Source organism: Onychostoma macrolepis, chromosome 02 (assembly GCF_012432095.1).
Source record: "Onychostoma macrolepis isolate SWU-2019 chromosome 02, ASM1243209v1, whole genome shotgun sequence".
Lineage (NCBI taxonomy): Eukaryota > Metazoa > Chordata > Actinopteri > Cypriniformes > Cyprinidae > Onychostoma > Onychostoma macrolepis.
In genome coordinates this window covers 16102705-16121400 of record NC_081156.1, presented here as the reverse complement: position 1 = coordinate 16121400, position 18696 = coordinate 16102705, and the positions used below count along the sequence as shown (strand labels likewise).

General features: G+C 36.6%; 1 protein-coding gene across 1 annotated transcript; it reads left to right on the top strand.

Moving 5' to 3' along the window:
• Positions 1 to 1660: 1660 nt before the first annotated feature.
• On the top strand, positions 1661 to 18349 carry xirp1 (xin actin binding repeat containing 1). The gene is given in 9 exon segments (XM_058755360.1): positions 1661 to 1703; positions 3015 to 3136; positions 3222 to 3276; positions 3364 to 3699; positions 4604 to 4691; positions 9670 to 9827; positions 10295 to 10351; positions 11162 to 16991; positions 16994 to 18349. Coding segments are annotated over 8 exon segments (7752 nt in total). The 5' UTR covers positions 1661 to 1703; the 3' UTR covers positions 18100 to 18349.
• Positions 18350 to 18696: the final 347 nt, after the last annotated feature.

Here is an 18696-nt window from a genome sequence, read left to right as displayed (position 1 = left end):
TGCACAAAACGAATGCGTAACAATTATAAAATAGTAAAATAAAAAGCACTCAGTTTTTGCTCAAAGCACTTGATAAAAGCACAGCAGATTTATTCTCCTCCGTGTAACTTGTTTTTTCCCACATCAAGTTTAACAGTCATAAATACATATTGTACATTTATCCAAACTTTTTTTTTAGAACTTGATAGCCATGGTGAGCCTTAGTTCTTCAAAAAAAACAATAGATAGATAGATAGATTCTTTATTTTCTGTATAATCTTAGCCTAATATCATTTTTGTTAAGCAACAATAACGTTCTGAACCTAAACAACACTTAAACTGTCGACACATGTAAGAGCTAAATGTATGTAAACACATACAGTATATAATGACGTCTTGTGCCTATAATTCAGTGATAAAGTGAAGTCAGCTAAAATGGGCCACGTTTTGGTAAATGACTTATAATACCATCAAATAAGCTATGCATGAGATCTAATAATATTCTTATAAATTAGCATGGGTCTCTTAAATATATTTATATTTTTTAAATGTGAAAAAGTATAAAAGTTTTAAAATTATGAGAGTTACCCTGCTAAAAAAAAAAGCCCAATAGAAACCATCACAGAAATTCCAATGGTTTCCATTAAAATACCATTATAAACCATTAGCTTTTTCCAGTAAAACCATTACAAAATTCCTTTTTGTAGTGTGTTTTGGGCATTTTTCCAATAGGATTTAACATCCCACCAATAGAATCCGTCACATACCAGTAGACACCATTATAGTTTCCATTAAAACCAATACAATCCCATTATAACCATTAAAACCATTACATTTTCTATTGTGTTTTGGGCAGGGTTCTATTGTTTTTTTTCCCAGCAGGGTAGAGTATCAGCAAATTTGTGGGAACGAGATCGCCATCTAGTGGTGAATAAACGACATTGACTGTTGGGTTCCCTGTTCACTAGCATGGCTGAGAGCAACTGTTGGCTGTTCTGTACATTTATTTGAACGACATGAGTAGGCCTATTATATCTAACAGAAAACGTGCATTAGATTGAATTTCTGTTTTTGCACAAAAAGAGGTTGCCTGTAGTCAAATTCTTTTGTACTATTCTGTTTCTGTAGTTTAGGATCTCAGAGTCCCCAGATCCGCATGCACATCAGAGCAGGTCATTCTTCAGTGCGTGACCTGGAAGGTGCTGAACAATGTTAGGCATTCATTCATTCATTCATTCATTCATTCAGTGTCTATGAATAGCAAGATGATATCCAGAGCACACGTGACCTCAGTAAGTGCATACTAACCTTTACATTCCTCAAATGTTTTGTCTAGACTAACATCTAGCAGACAGCCATAACTGGAAACCCTCTTGTTGATGAGAAAATTAGTTTAAATTTGAGTATGCTAACATGGAAGGAAGGTATCATACTACTACAGTCATCATACTATAATAATTTTTCATGAATGCTCTACTGAATTGTAAACACAATTATCAATACTGTAAATGCAATGTATAAAGACCCGTTTTACCCTTTATTCAACCCTCATGTCGGACTGGGTGAGAAACAAGTGATCACGCAGTTTTCCAGACACCTGAGGTCAGGCTGTAAATGAGGGACTTTGTCCTGTGTGACAGGAGTGTTTTGTGAGTGATGCTCCAGTTCACACTGCACAGCGTAACAGAATGAGGAAATGAGGAGTGCAAGACTGATCGCTTAAGGTAACTCTCTAGCTAGAGATGAATTGATATGAAATTTTGTCAGTTCGTTTTTTGGGTACTTAAAGTCATATTTAGGCTCATACATAGGCAAATTACTCAAATTTTGGCTAATGAACATTTAGTCATAATAAATGAACTGCAGTAACTGTGTAGTGCATTGATTCTGATTGATGTATTCTGATATTTCATGTATTCATTTTCATTTTATTCCTGTGTGCATGATTATTTAAAATATCTCCACTTTTTTGCTATTTGTGCATATTTTGTTAAAACTGCACAATACAGCAAAGCTTTCAATGTGTAATTTAACATGAATGATAAACATTAACTGAGTCAGATGAGAGAAGGGCTGACAAGCAGGTGGATCATGTGACCAAAGTAATTTGCACACTGTTTTACAAGTGCTGTGTTAGACTGGATTAACAATTATTTTTGAGATTTTTTAGATATTTTAAAATATTTTTCCATTTATTTTTGTTTTATTGTTATATTTATCTACCACAACTGTTTGAATTAAATTAGGAAATAATTGTAAAAATAATAAGAGTATGATTTTTTATTTGACTTCATCCTTTAACATACGGTGTGCCTTTAAAAACTGATCAAATATAAAGCCATTAATTAAAAACATGATATATTTTATGGAAAAATGATCATGCCACTGAATTATTAGAAATATAAAGTACACCTGAGGTGGTAATGCGGCCACCACACAAAGCGGAGTAAAATATCAAACTTCATTATTTCAATCATTATTCGGTTACTTGATTATGTAATTCAAACATCTGTGATAAATATAACTATAAAACAAAAACAAATCTAAAAAAAGAAGATTTACAAAATTACAAAATACAAAACAAAAACTTGAAAATTATTGTTTTATATAGATATATAAATAGATATAGATATATAAAATATATAAATATATATATGTGTGTGTATAAATATATATGGGGTAGAATCTTATACATTAAGTAAGGAACAATTGACGACGGGCGATTGAATTATTAGAAAATAATGCTATATTCAATGCTTGGTCAGTGTCGTTGTGGGTTTTGGTTCTTTTGCTGTTGTAGGCTGTAAGGACCTTTGAAATACTGAAATCGTTTGGCGTAGCAATATGGACATATAATACAGTCAAGACCTGCCTGGAACTACTTTAGCTGTGTGTTTCCCTGAAAATAAGTGCACACCTTAGAACGTCCGTCAACCAATCAGATTCCCCGTAGTATAAAAGTTATTAATTAAAAGTTAAATTCACTATTTTGTGTTTGATTTACTTTGATTTACTAATGTATTTTCTCCACTAAGATGAGTTTTACCTTGAGAAGAAGTCAGTCCCTTAAGAGCCTTTCTGGAGGTCATAGTTCATGGTCTACATCAGAGGTGCTGTTTTGGGACAGAAGGACACCTGTTTCTCAGCTTGTTGAAAGGTAAATACGCCGACTACCATATTCTATGTTCCATATTCCACCTGTTCCTTGAAGTTTATGGCCTAAACCTGGCTGTTTTCGTTAGGTATGAAAGCTGTGTGGATCTCACAGATGTTGACAGAGAAGAGGCCTGTTCTAAGGTATAATCACTTTGATTGATTGTGTAATAAGTGGAATAGCAATACTCTCAATCAATTGCAGCATACATAGATGTCTGTATCCCACAGTCATCTGGCCTGAAAAGATCAAACCATGAAGAGGAGAGTAAAGTTGAAAATCTCTGGAGGAGATATGAGTCCCTCATTGGGACAAATAGCACTTTGTCCAGAAGTATTTCAATGGACATGCTGCCCCAGCCAGACCTGGTGGGCCCTAACGCTCAGAGGGTCCTGTTTGAGTCAAAGAAGTACACTAGCAGCCCTCGGCTCAACGTCACACCGCAGACCAAAAGCAGCCCAGTGAGTCACAGTACCTCACAGTGGAGGGAGGCACCGACGGGGTGGGAGAAAGTCTATTCTGGTGCTACTACTGACACCGGTGCCAAAAAGGACAAGGCTCATCAGGTGTGTGTAACAGTCACGTCATGTTTTATTTCTGTTTGTGTTTGTGCAACATGGACAGTCATGACTCAGGAAAGGAGCATGCATGCTTTTCTCCTAATGTAATCACTAAATTATGTGTGCAGCCCAGGTTTATTATCGTTAACTATAACTAAAATTAAATCTGTTAAAAACATTTTTGTTAATGTGTATGTTTGGACATGTTTGGACATAAATCTAAAATTTATGTAAAACTGAACTAAAATAAAAAAGTAAATGCTAAACATAAATTCTAATGATTAAAAATAACAAAAATGTAAACAGAAAATACAAAAATAAAAGCTAATTCCAAATATCAATTATTCTATAAATAATACTAAAATGACACTGCCAGGAGCTGACACATTTTACAATTAAATAAGATACAAAAAAATATGCTAATGTTCTGACAATATTACTTATATTTTTAGTAATAATATTATTATTATCATAAATCATTAATAGTGTTGATAAACTATCCTAAGAACCTGAGATGAGCAAGAAATAAATAATAAATTAAAAAAAAAAAAAAAAAAATATATATATATATATATATATATATATATATATATATATATATATGAAAATTAAGTCAAACAGGGTTTGGAGTCAGTTTAATACAAAAAGAAAAAAAAAAGAAAAAACAATAAATCAATAATACCTTAATAATATAATAGTATATATATTTTATCTTGAAAACCCATTGTTAACCTATTATAAAAAATAATAATAATAATAATAATATGACTAATATTATTACTACTATTATTATAATGCATATGAATATAATTAATATGAATATAATTATAATATTTTTTATCATTTTAATATAATATAATATAATATAATATTATATCTAAAAAAAATGTATTTTTGATGACCTTGATAGAAGGAAAAAACCTTCAATGAGACAATGAGAAGGAGGACAATCAGTGGGGTTCCAGGATATGTCACTCGATCCTCCACTAGACTGAACGGTAAGTTGATTAACACATTATAAAAAACACCTAATTATTTGTACAACTAGTGTAAATGAGAGAGCATATTTGCATATTTATTTCATTCTTCTTAACTCAGCTGTGATGTTAGTCAGTAACTGTGAGGTCAAAGGTCATGTGAACTTTATGCCCTATGTGAGACAAACCCTTGGCATCTAAAGTCTTCCTGCACAAGCATGCGGGTCAACTGAAGTTCTTGTAGAGAAGGAATCTGCCGGCTGTGTCTGTGTTAAAAATATTCCTCAGATAATCTTAACAGAATAGTTTCGATTTACCGTCACACACAAAATCCTGTCTGCAAATAGTGAGTCGTATTTCACAGGTTTTCAATGAGGGCTGAGAGCAGGTCTGAATGTGAGGATACGTAAGTATGTGCACAATGCATTCAGGAGACATAAAATACTGTATACAGAGACAGTTATGACACAGACCTCATCCACTGACCTTACATTCATCACGCTTGAGTAATACTTTGGACTGGGCTGATTCAGTGTCTTTGGATTATAGTTTTTTAAGAGACCCTTCAGTGTCTTTACTTGGAAAAAAAGAAAAGAAAAAACACGCAGTACCTACAATGGTGTTTTATGTCATACAGTGGTCATAAAAGTATATCATACATAGTTAAATCATCATTCACTCACCCTCAAGTTGTTCCAAACCTGTATGAGTGTCTTTTTCTGCTGAACACAAAGGAAGATATTTTGAGGAATGTTGGTAACGAAATAGTTGATGGTAGCCATTGACTTCCATTGTATAAAAAAAAAAAAAAAAACTGTGGAAACTCAATGGCTAGCGTCAACTCTTTGGTTACGAACATTCTTCAAAATGTCTTATTTTGTGTTCAACAGAAGAAAGAAAGTCATACAGATTTAGAAAAATTTGAGGGTAAGTGATGACAGAATTTTCATTTTTGGGTGAACTGTCCCTTTAACAATGTAAGAATGTCATTTTATTGCATTTACATTTAATAATTTAGCAGACGCTTTTATCCAAAGCAACTTAAAAATTATGGTAATAGAAGCAATAAGAACAACAAAAGAGACAAAAATATACTGTATGTGTTATGACAAGTCCTGGTAAGTCTAATGCAGTACAGGTAGCAAGGTTTTTTTTAATAATAAATAAAAATAATAAAATGTAGATATAAAAGAGATAGAATAGACTGAGCCAGTGTTAGAGGGTCAAGTTATTGTTTTTATAAATAAAAAGAAAACAAGTAAATAGATTAGAAATAGAATAGAGTGAAAGTGTGGATGGAAGAGATGTGTCTTTAGATTTAGATACACAGAACAATATATTATTAATAAAAAAATAGTAATATAAATATAGATTTTTAGTTATTTAAGCATTTAATTAAAATAATAATAATAATATAATTTAATCATAATTAATATACATTAGCATGAGAAACAGGCACTTTGAAAAAATAAAAAAGCTTTATTAAAAAGTATATTTATATATTGTCAAATGTTAGTAGAACATATTAATGTTAATGTGATGAACTGTGCGAACTGACTTAATACAGTCACTCTTTTACAAATGAAGTTTGAGTTAAGTGTCCAAACAGTTTTCAGGACCACTTTATACAATATTTTGTCAAAATACACAGCAAGTTCTGTGTATAGTCTTATCCACAATATTTCCCACAACGCATAGACTATAATTATTTAACTTCAACAGAACAGTGTCATTATAGCCTCAGATTACCTCAGGCTCCGTTTCAACAATTTGTAAGTATTAATACTCACAAGTACATTTATGGCTTTAGTCAGTGCCTTCATTATTTTGAGATGTATTAGCAAGCCCTGCCGACCCCATCAAACGTCACTAGGCATGATGTTCCTATTAGCAGTGTACAGTTTTCGGATTTTAATTCATAAACAGTTAAAAATAGAGATGTTACATGAGACTCTTTCTGAACAGTCAGCCAAAAAGCCACTGAAATTCATTCACTTACTTCAGTTTTCAGTACCTTTCAAACATCTGATGGCATTAGGAAGGAAATCTAGACTAATGTGGGAATTGTGGGAATTATGCTCAAGGGGATTCCCTGTACGCCAGTCACTTCCAGAAGCACTGATTGACTCAGGCGTGTGGAATACCGCCCATGCTGCTTCCAAAATAGCATGCTGGCCTCATCCCTGCTCCGCAGTGAGCAGTGATAAAAATCAGCTGTCACCCATTAGAGAGGGACAGAGTGAGACAGGACTACCGCTACAGACAGCATCAGAGTCACACGAAGTCATCACCAGCGGAAATATACAAGACACTAAGACCTGCTATCAGGAACCAGCAATTTTCTCTGTGAGTACAGTAATCAGTGTGGACAGGAAGCCTGTGAATAGTATCAATTTAAATATTATAATATAAACATAATGTATTTTATATATTATATAAACTAAATATGGCAGAAATTAAAATATCGTCATTTCAATTTTGATTTGGGAACTGTTCCTTAATTATACCAGACCATGATGGTCATGTTGTCGTTTTAAATGATCCACTGATGTCAAGCTGCATGTCTTATGATGTAATGACAATGATCTAAAATGTATAATAATTAACCCCAAGTAAAAAAAAAAAAAAAGTTACTTATTTAACCTGAGCTCTAACAACAGGATGTTAAAGTAACAAATATATACGCACATTAACATTCAAAAGTCTGGGGTCGGTAAGACTTTTTTTTTTTTTTTTTAAGTCTCTTTGGGCATTTATTTGGCCAAAAATACTGTAAAAATAGTAATATTGTTAAATATGATTACCATCTAAAATAACTATTTTCTATCTCAATATATTTGAAAATGTAATTTATTCCTGTGATGACAAAGTAGAATTTTCAGCATCATTACTCCAGTCTTCAGTGTCACATGATCCTTCAGAAATCCTTCTAATATGCTGATTTGCTCAAGAAACATCAATGTTGAAAACGGTTCATATTTTTGTGGAAACCATGAAACTTTTTTCAGGATTCTTTGATGAATAGGAAGTCTATGAGAACTGCATTTATTTTGTAACACTATAAAAGTTTTTACTTTTGTTCAATGCAATGCATACTTGCTGAATAAAAGTAAGTGTAAATACCACCTGAAATCTTGACAGAAGTGTCAGCTAAGCGTGCCTTTGTCGATACTGCACTATTTTAAGTCGTGGTTTGAAGTTGTTGTGGTTTTAACAAGACCTTTGAGCGCTCACAGGAAACTAAGGAAGGCAGCTGAAGAGAATAAATACCAAGCGCATATCACAATAATTTGGACAGCTGTCAGCAGCACAAAAGCACTCACATTCTAGGACGCTAATAGCTTTGCCCTCCATTACTGCTTCTGAATAGCTGTGAATGAGAGCTGGTCTCTGTGAAACTTTCATTCATCTGACTTGATCATCTAATAAATTGTATCACAGATAAATGTGTAGACCATTTGACCCGCTTCTAAATTAAATTATTGTACATGAACAAAGTAAGCAGGCAGAGATGGACACTGTTTAACTCAACAGAGGCATTTGATCTTGTCCATAACCATACATTATAATTCCTTTTTGTCAGATTAGTCTTAATGGTAATGAAAGCTGGCACTTTTATCACAAATATCTTACATAATTTTACATAAACTTTACACACAGTATTTTCATTTAAATCCTTAGCTAAATGTTTTGCTGCTGCCGCTGCTTAAAATGCGACATTTGTTGTTTTAAGAATTTGACTAAATGCATTTTTAACTAATCAGAGAGCTCAATATTCAGGCTTGTAAACAGCTTGATGATCTCTCTCTCTCTCTGCTAAACAGTAACGTCTAGCGAGACCCCAGTATTGTATGGCCCTGTTATTCTGTGTGCTCATCCAGCTATGCAAACGTTTTAAGCCCAGACTCGTGAGTGGCGCCAGTGATGGGCCCTGTCCCTTTGTCCCATGAGAGCTTACAATGTGAAAAACAGAGGTATGCTCGAATATAGTCATTAGTTACAGCTGACAGACCTGTGCTGCCTCTAGTGCTCCTGGCCTCATAGGGAAAGCTTTTGTTTTGATCAAGCTTACAGCAGCTTTACAATAATTTAATGTGCTCTTCTGCTGCTCCAAACCATAATTACATCACATATCATCAAGAAGTTGTCTACTGTAATTCAGCATTCAGAAACTTCAGGTCACATCAAGCACAGTAATACAGAAGATACAAAAAAAAAAAACTTCTGGTGTCAGGTAAATAACTTGATATACAGTATTGTTTTTGGATGCCGATCCAAAAAAAAAAAAAAAAAATCTATGAAAATGCTTAAGTGATGCTAGCAAAAACTAACAATTCCCATGCTAAGATCAGAAGCATGAATCAGGAAAGCTTTGTCCCGTGTTTTGTTCTCTGAGAATGTGAAACCTTAAAAAAGGGTCAGGATTCGGCTGACATCACTGTTGTTTCTTTTTGATATTTTACAATGGCATGTAGGCCACTGTTTTTGTTTAGTTAGAGGTCATGCTAAGAAATACAATCAAATTGTAATAGCACATCCGAGAGATAAACAGACAGCTGACTGTAGCAAATGTAATTTAAAAAATTCATCTATTCCAAATATTTTGCAATTACACATTCATATAGTATGTGTGGAGCTAAATAGTTTCCATAGGTCCTTGAAGTATAATAATAGCACACAGATAAAGCATACCAACACCAGCCTCAGTCTATATATACACCACTATCAGAGCCACTAAATGGCCAAGGAACTGGGTCAGGTCACACTTGTCTTATTTCTAGCCTACTTCTGAACTATTATCCAACATTAAAATGTTTGATTGTAAAAGGTTTGATTTGAATGTAAAAGGTTTGATTTTAATTTATTTTTATGAACACAAAATTATGAATACCTCCAAGAAGTTGCATATTTAATATGCGAGTCATTATTTTGTTTATAAATCATTTCTGATTGTAGTTTTGTAACAATATTTGTTTTTTTGTTTTTTTCTGTAAATTAGATGATAAGAAACATTTCAAGAAAGACAGAGAATCTGCCTCCTATCAAGACCACAAACCTAAGTACACATACTCTCCTATCCCGAGTGTGAAAGACAGATCTGTCCTTTACCTTTCAAAGGTAGCAGCTGCAGACTCCTCAGGATATATCGAACAGCAAGTGAGTGCTCACTGCATCTGTCATATCACTCACAACACACAGGCATCTATGAGGTCAAGTGCTCAGACTGAATCACACACATTCATGCAATGCTGTAAACTCTGGTACACGCTCATTTTACAGTACAGTCTCTTGTTGGCCAGTATTTTCCTCAGTAACTACACTCTCAGAAATAAAGGTACAAAAGCTGTCGCTGGGGTGGTACCTTTTCAAAAGGTACATGTTTGTACCTAAAGGGTCCATTTTGGTACCTTAAAGGTACATATTAGTACTTAAAGTGTACATATTTGAAGCTAATAGGTACAAAAGTGTACCTTTTTAAAAGGTACCGCCCCAGTGACAGCTTTTGTACCTTTATTTCTGAGAGTGTAAAGTGATGTGTTGTTAAAAACAGCTTTATGCAAATTAAGTCTTGAGTATTTTCTATGAAAAATGATCAGGAATAATTAAACATGCTTCTTTTTCAGGGCAGTGTGTTCCAGGAGCACTTGATCTCAAGTGGAAAGAAGAAAAAACAAAGCAAGGTATGAACAACAGTTCTAGCCGACTTTCTAAGTCAGGATCACTATGTAAGCCTGCTGTGTAACTAATGACTAATGCTAATAGGTGCTGTGTGACTAATTTAGAAAGAAATATAATGAAAATTACACAGACTCTCTTGTGACTTAGTATATTTAAAAAAAAAAAAAAAAAAAAAACTAATTTAGCAATGCTTTATTACAATATTTCCACACAAGCAAGATATGTTACCATTATAATTAAAAACAAAATCAAAGCCATGGTAACAGTGATGTTGTAAAAATGTAGCCTTGTTAATGACAGAATTTGTGACACAGTGAAGGTAGACTTCTTAATAGGTAAAAATCCACACGTATCTAAAAGTCACAGCATGAAAATTTGAGTTTGTACTCTTTTTGCAACATCTTCTTATTTATATCAATATAAAAATCCTAATAAATTTTATGATATTCCTGCTGTTTTGTTTTTGGTCGCAATGAATCATATTCTAGAAAATATTCTTGTTCCTATTCTTTCAAGTTTTTTTTTTTTTTCAAAAATATTTGGAAATGAAACTGTATTTGTTGTGGAGTGTGAATTTTCTACTAACAAGGCTGAAAACCATCATAAATGAAGTCAAACCTCACATGAATATGTGTGCAGTGAACTAAATCAGCTGTTCCAGCTAAACTCAGAAAAAGGTAAAGTATGGATTTTAAGCTTAATAATACTAACATTTTTATTTGAACAGTGTTAAGAGTTTACCATTATGACTATTTAATTCATTGTGTTGTGGAGAGTAACTTGAGACTTCATACTTCTTCTTTGCATCCAAGATGGCAGAAAAAGCCAAACAGATAAAAGTGACAGATGCCTCCGGTGGAGATAATGATTTTCCTCCTCCTCCTCCTCCACCTCCTCTACCAAGACCTCAGGTTCTGGAATCGCTTCAAAAGGATCAAAGCCAGAACTTACTCCCTGTACCACCTCCAAAAGAAACCTTCTCAGAGTTCTACCAGCAACGACAGAAAAGTGAACTGAAGCGTCTTTTTAAACACATACATCCTGAATTAAAGATGAATCTTGATGATGTAGATGATGAACTGATAGACGCAATAAATCCCCAAGCAGCAGACACAGCATATCAGGGAGAAGTCCAGTCCATGCGCTGGATATTTGAGAACTGGACTCTTGATAATATTGGAGACTCACATGCAACTAAAAAACTTCTCAATGAGGAAAATCTTCAAGGTGGGGATGTGAGGGGAAAATCCTGTTTGTTTGAGCATTCAGTGTTTGATAGTCAACACACAACAGAAGGAGAGAGGCCAGGTATAGTCAGAGGAGATGTTCGCACGGCCACCTGGTTGTTTGAGACACAACCCCTAGATTCAATCAGTAAGTCAAAGATGGAGAATGAGGAAGTCGTGGAGGTCGTACTGAAGGAACCCGTTCAGAAGGGAGATGTGAGAGGTACACGTCTCCTGTTTGAATCCAAAACACTGGATGCTTTAGGCCGCTACTGCTCAGTTGAAGACCAGCACTTTTTAACACTCAAATCAGAACTCCAGGAGAATAAAGGAGATGTGAAGAAAACAGTCAAACTCTTTCAAGCAGATCCCTGTTGCGCAATTAGGGATAGCAGTGGCAAAATCCATGAAATCAAATCAATCTGTAGGGAAGAAATCCAAAGCAGTGACTTTAAAACAGCACGCTGGCTTTTTGAAACTCAACCCTTGGACCACATTAATAAAGGAGCTGGTGTGCAAATCATTCGAGGGATCTCACTTGAGGAAGCCCAGAAAGGTGGTGTTGATGAGAAAAAGTGGATGTTTGAGACCCAGCCACTTGATGCAATTCATGAAGGTGCTGTGGAAGAACAAAGGTTCAAAGGAACAGTGGAGGACGTCTCTGGAGAAGCAGATGTTCATAACAAACTAAAGCTTTTTGAAAACCAACCCCTGTCATCTCTTAAAGGAGAGTTTGTGGGTGAAATTTCAGAGAAGGAGGCAGTTGTTGGAGGAAATGTAGGATCCACACTATGGCTTTTTGAAACTCAGCCCATGGACACTCTGAAAGAAAGCTATGAGGTGGGACAGCTCAAGAAAGTTGTGGTGTCAAGTGACGAAAAAGGTGAAGTTAAAGACAAAAGGCTGCAGTTTGAGAAATACAGTGTTGGTAAAACAACGAGTGACTGTGGAAACAAAGTTCAAGATGTTGAGAAAGGAGATGTGAAGACTTTCAAGAACCTTTTTGAAACATTACCTCTTAGTAACATCTCTGAGAAAGCACAAAGTCATATCCACGATATTACAGCTGGGGATGTCAAAGACAACCGTTCACTGTTTGAAACCACGCCGCTGTATGCAATTAAAGACTGTGCTGGAAATTTCCACAAGGTTACGACTGTCAGTAGAGAAGAATGCATTCAAGGGAATGTACAGAATTACAAATGGATGTTTGAGACGAAAACCTTAGACCAATTTGAAGAAGGCAGTGGAAAAGTAGAGCTCATCAAGGGCATTACGAGGCAAGAGGACATGGCAGGTGATGTGAGGACAGCTAAATGGATGTTTGAAACACAACCTTTGGATTGCATTAATGTGAAGAATAAGAATGAAGCAGATTCAACAGTAACGCAGGAAGAATTTCAAAAGGGTAATGTGAAGTCGTGCAAATGGCTGTTTGAGACACAACCAATGGACATTTTGTATGAGAAATCAGAAAGGAACCAGGATGTAGAACCAGTGCCAAAAGCTGATGTGAAGTCACACACTTGGTTTTTTGAAACACAGCCACTGGATAACAATAAAGACAAGAAGGACTTCAGTTTGAAATTGTGCAGTAGTGTGCAGGAAGACATAAAAAGAGATATGAATGTGAAAACGGTCAAGCACCTGTTTGAAACAGAAACTTTGGACAGAATAACAAAGCAAACAGATTCTGGCCAAAATGTAAGATATGTCAGTCAGGTGGATATCCAGTCTGGAGATGTCTCGCGTGTCAAGGAAATCTTTGAATCCAAGTCACTTCATGAAATAGGAAGTGAATGTGTCAAAGACTCTAAGGAGCAGAAAAACGAAATTCAGTCAGGATCGGTCCACAAATTCACTTGGCTGTTCGAGAATCAGCCTATCAGCGAAATTAATGAGAAGGAGGACAGAATAACTCACAGTGTCAGTGACGTTGAGGGTGGTGATGTCGGAAGCAAGAAGTTTATTTTCGAAACTTTCTCTCTGGACAAAATCCAGGATAAAGACAATTTGCTTGAGCACCAGTCAATGAGCGTTGAGAAGCCCACAAGCGGTAGTGGTGATGTGAAGTCCAGCACTATGCTTTTTGAATCCCAGCCATTATATGCAATAAGAGACAAGGACGGACAGTTTCATGAAGTTACCACAGTAAAGAAAGAGGAAGTGATGAGAGGAGATGTCAGGGGTGCAAGGTGGATGTTTGAAACCAAGCCACTGGATACCATCCAAGCAGACAAAGAAATCTACGTCATCCGTGCAGTTACACAAGAGGATGTGCGCAAGGGGGATGTGAAATCAGCACGTTGGAAGTTTGAGACTCAGCCCCTTGACTCCTTCACACCTCAAGAAGGACCCTCGGTGAGGGTTGTTGAAGATGTAGTCAATGGGAAAAGTGTGCAACAAAGCAAGCAACTTTTTGAGACTGAGCAAGCGGGCCAAAAGAAGTTTGTGCGAATGGTGAGTGTTACAGACGTTCAACAAGGTGGTGTACGTACCTCAACCTGGCTGTTTGAGAATCAACCTATTGATACTCTAAAAGGTGAGCCAGATGAGAACACCACCTTGACAACTGTACATCGAGAGGATAACACAAAGGGAGATGTAAAACGCTGCACTTGGTTATTCGAATCACAGGCCTTAGATAAAATAAAGACAGATGAATCTACTGAAGAGCTTGCTTCATCAAAGGAAGAAATCCCCAAGGCAGATGTCAAAAGCACAACCTGGTTATTCGAGACCACACCACTGGACAAAATCACTGTAGAGAGTGTGACAGACATACTCTACCGCCTTTGCCATTATTCATTTATTCATTCAAGTGGAATCATCATCCAAGCAAATGATTATAAGTATGTAAACATGGCAAAATATCAGATTGTGAAAAACGAGGGGCCTGAAGTTCAGAAGGAGGAAGTTGTTGAAGGAAACATCAGGAACATAATGCTGCAGTTACTGTTCAAACCGAACCTGAAACCTAAAGTTGTTCTACTTAAAGAGGACGAACAAGGCAAGATGCACAGCACAGTGCTTGAAATCCCATTTGGATCCACAGATAATCCTGAGGCAGAGTGTAAGACCCAAGAAGCAGTTAAAATAATTGAGAACTTGCTCGTCCAACAAAAAACAATCAAGACAGGCTTGGTGATGCAAGAATCCGAAGGTGGGCAGCCAGAGATGACAGTGTATTCCCTCCACTGTCAAAGCAGCGTGACTGAGTCACAAGACATTGCACGAGGAGATGTCAAATCCGCCATTGGCAACCTCCTTGCCACTGCCCACAACCAGCAAAACAAGCCGTCTTGCAGACTGGAACAAAATGAGAGGGGGAATGTTGATTTGTATCGAAGCTGCATTGAAAAGGGCGACCTTAAGAGTCTACAGCAAGAACTTTCTGAGGAGGAACTATCAGTCTCTTGTAGAGATAGAATTGAAATTATTCAAGGTGATGTCAAGGAAGCGAAGCGAAACCTAAATCAACAAAGGGAGCAAGTTGAAAGAACAGTCTTGGATGTTGTACCAGGAGATGTGAAGAATGCCAAAAAGGTTTTCTCAGAGGTCTGCACAGACCTGGGTGTTGGAAACGGTGTTCCAAAGGAGGAGATCGTCAGAGGTGATATTTTGTCGGCCAAGCAGCAACTTGATGAGGCAGTCAAACTGCCAGTCATGGTCCAGAAGGAGGAAGTTGTTTCTGGAGACATTAAGGCGACCCTTGAATCCTTGGAGCGGGCAAAACAACAAAGCATGCATGTGGAGCGTGAGGTCATCAAACCAGGCACTATTTACGATCTGAATATAGAGGCAGAAGAAATTAACTCAGAAGAAGACGAAAGGAAATTAATTAAGGAGGAAATCATTTCAGGGGATGTTAAGGCTGCCAAAAGATCACTGGAGAGGGCAAAGAACCAAAGCATGAGAGTAGAACGAGAACCTGTCACTCCTGGAAAGCTATATAATCTAAATGAATCATCTCAGTGCCAAAGCAACACAACAGTGGAGCAGTCTACAACATCCTCCTTGAGTAACCAGCGGATTACTACAACATTTCGAAAGGTTAGTGACATAGAAAAGGATCAGGGATCCAACGAGAGAGTTTGTTGTCAGAATGAAGTGGGAGAGAGAGAAAATATAATACATGTTAGTACAGAAAATGACTCAAGAGCGATAGATAGCAGTGCTCAGGTTTTAGAGTTAGAGCCAGATATTGTTAAAGGTGACGTGAAGGCTGCAATCCAGTCCTTACGAAGTGCTGCAACAGAGCAGAGAAATGTAGTCAGGGAGGAAGTTGTTAGAGGTAATATGCAAGAGACACTCCAGTCTCTTGAGAAGTCTAGCATTAATATTTCTAAAGGAGATTTCAAGGCAGCAATGTTATTTAGACAATCTGGACAGTCTTACACACCAAGCAGAATGACAGATGACTCAGGGGCTGTAGAATGCAAGCAGAGTTGTGTTAATTTGCCTTCATCTGACACTAAATTGTCTTCTTCGGTTTCAGTGACCGGAAGTGAGCAACTGACCATCTCGGCACTGAATTCAGAATCTGTTAGCTCCAACGCGGACTGTTCAAAACTCTTGAATGCTTTTGCAGGAAAAGGCAAACATCCACCACCCATCCCTCCAAAAACTGGTAATCAGGTTAAAGATCAGAAGCCAGTTATTCCACCAAAGCCATTACACATCACCACCAGCTCCAATCATATCGCAGAAACCCCACATATTTGTACAAGCTCACCTGAGCATCTTATTAATAGGCAACAGACTCCAGCAATCCCACCCAAAGTTACTCCCAGCAAAACTTCTTTGCATAAAAACGAAACAGTGGAAAATTTAAACAAAATAAAAGAAAAACCAAGCAACATTCATGAACCAGTTCAAAGCACCAACTTCACCAATCCTACGGATTTTCAAAAGATACAGTACACTGAGCAATGGGTTCAAAATTCCCACATGCAACATATGGACACTCCATCAGTCAGTAAAACAGACCCTCTTGATGATGGATCTTTTGCTTGTAATAAAATAGGAATGGAGAAAAATGTGATTCAGAGGATAAATGCTGCAGAAGAGATCAGGATGTGTATGCAGAGTTATTCAAAGGACAATGATGAATTAAACAAGGGGGTTAAGGTCGCACTTCAGAATTTTGGAGAAAAGAAAACAACTAAAGACAAAACGCCAGTTTTCCCAAAGAAAATTAAAGTTGTGCAAAAAGAAACCATCCAGGAACAGGCTAAAACTTCCAAAGAGAACACAAATAAAGCTGAGTTGCACTCCACCAGCAAAGACACCCCTTCAACACCTGAAATATGTGAAGTTCCTTCTCAGAACAAAGTTGTTTTGAGAGAAAAGAAAGCTAGAAGAGAGACAGAAGATGAGCGCCGCCAGAGACTCTCCGTCCACAAAGATGAGATCATGAGGGCAACGTAAAAGCAGCCATGGAGATTTTCGAAAACCTTATGAGACGAGAAGAGCTGAAGATCATTTTGTCAAAAGTTCAAGAAATAGAGGGGGAGACTTGCGAGGTGGATGTCAAATCTATGAAGACTTTGTTTGAGAACGTGCCTGCTTGGATTAGCAAGCCAATAAAAAATATGAAACGCAGACATTGTCCAAGAGCTGGCACAGAGACAGAGGGCTTAAGAGATGATGTAGAGAGCATATCCTCTGTTGAGTCTGCATTTGAGGACCTAGAGAAAGCAAGCATGGACATCATCAATTTGAAAGAACAGACATTAGCTAAACTCTTGGACATAGAGGAGGCGATAAAAAAAGCTCTGTACTCGGTCTCAAATTTAAAGTCTGAGGCGGACATTGCTGGGTTGTCAGGCCTGTTTAGTGAATCCTTAAATGCTGACAATGTCTCGCCAAATACTAAAAACATTAGGAAAATTAGCATTGTATCCAGCAAAGCAAAACCTGTAAAGGTACAGAACACTGATAACAGGCATCTGCCCAAAGAGGTACCACGTGTAAATCAAGTTCAAATGGGAAAAGCATGCTCAAACGTTCCCTGCTCGCCTTCATTCATTTCCATTCATTCTGCTGTGAGAAAACCTGTGGAGTCACCCACATCCCCACAGCCTCACTCAGATAGCCCAAAAGCAACTGATCAACCTAATTCAGGTAGCCCCTTCAGACAATCCTCCCCTGAGAAAAGCTCAGCCAGCCATGTTTGTAGCCCTCCAAATCCTAGAAGGAAAGTCAGCGTTCTTGAAGTACAGCGCATTCCTGAGGTTGCAAGTGGAATCATTGGCACTAAAACTGTCAGTGAGAAATACGAAGAGATAGACTGCTTTGGGAATACTTACTTCTCTTCCGAAAGATCTACATTTGTTACCAGGCAGTCCGAGAGTGAATTATCTGCCTCTTATGATGTAATTACAAATCCAGGGAGATATGAAGAAATGACTTCACCTGTTTCACAACGGTCTGGCCAGACCTTCTCCTCAAATTCTCTGTCTAAAAGCAAAGACAGAAAAGTGTTTGTTACTTTCAGTCATCCCAACACAGAAAAACATTAACCTGTCTGCCCATTTTGTTTTGTAGCATTTTTTGGTGATTTTTAGTTCTATATTTCTATCTAAAATACTTATATATTAGTTTTATTGGTCCTCATTTTATATGTGTGTACAATAAAGAGTTTTATTGTGATGCTTTAAGAGCAAGGTTTTTTGTACTGTTGCAATTAAGTGTTAATAAATGTTTTAATCTTAAATATTTGTTTCAAATGCTGTATATTAAAATTATCTCAAATAAAATACTTACAAAGCAGTATTTGTTATAATTAATTTGTTACCAGTTAGACAACATTTTAAATTATTATTTCTATAAAACACAATGCTATAACAATTTCGACCTTTTTTTTTTCATAGGAGGTTCTTCATGCATAAACTCATATTCCATGTATGTCTATATTGTTGTCATAGTTCCCGTCACCTGCTAAAGAGATGTGCTCTGCGTGCCTGATGCCAGTTTATCCAGTGGAGAAAATGGTGGCAGATAAACTAATCCTACACAGTAACTGTTTCTGCTGCAAACACTGTAATAAAAAGCTAAGGTGAGAGAGGGAGATCCCAATTGTCCATTTTGAAATTTCGAAATCAGTTTCCTAGAAGGCA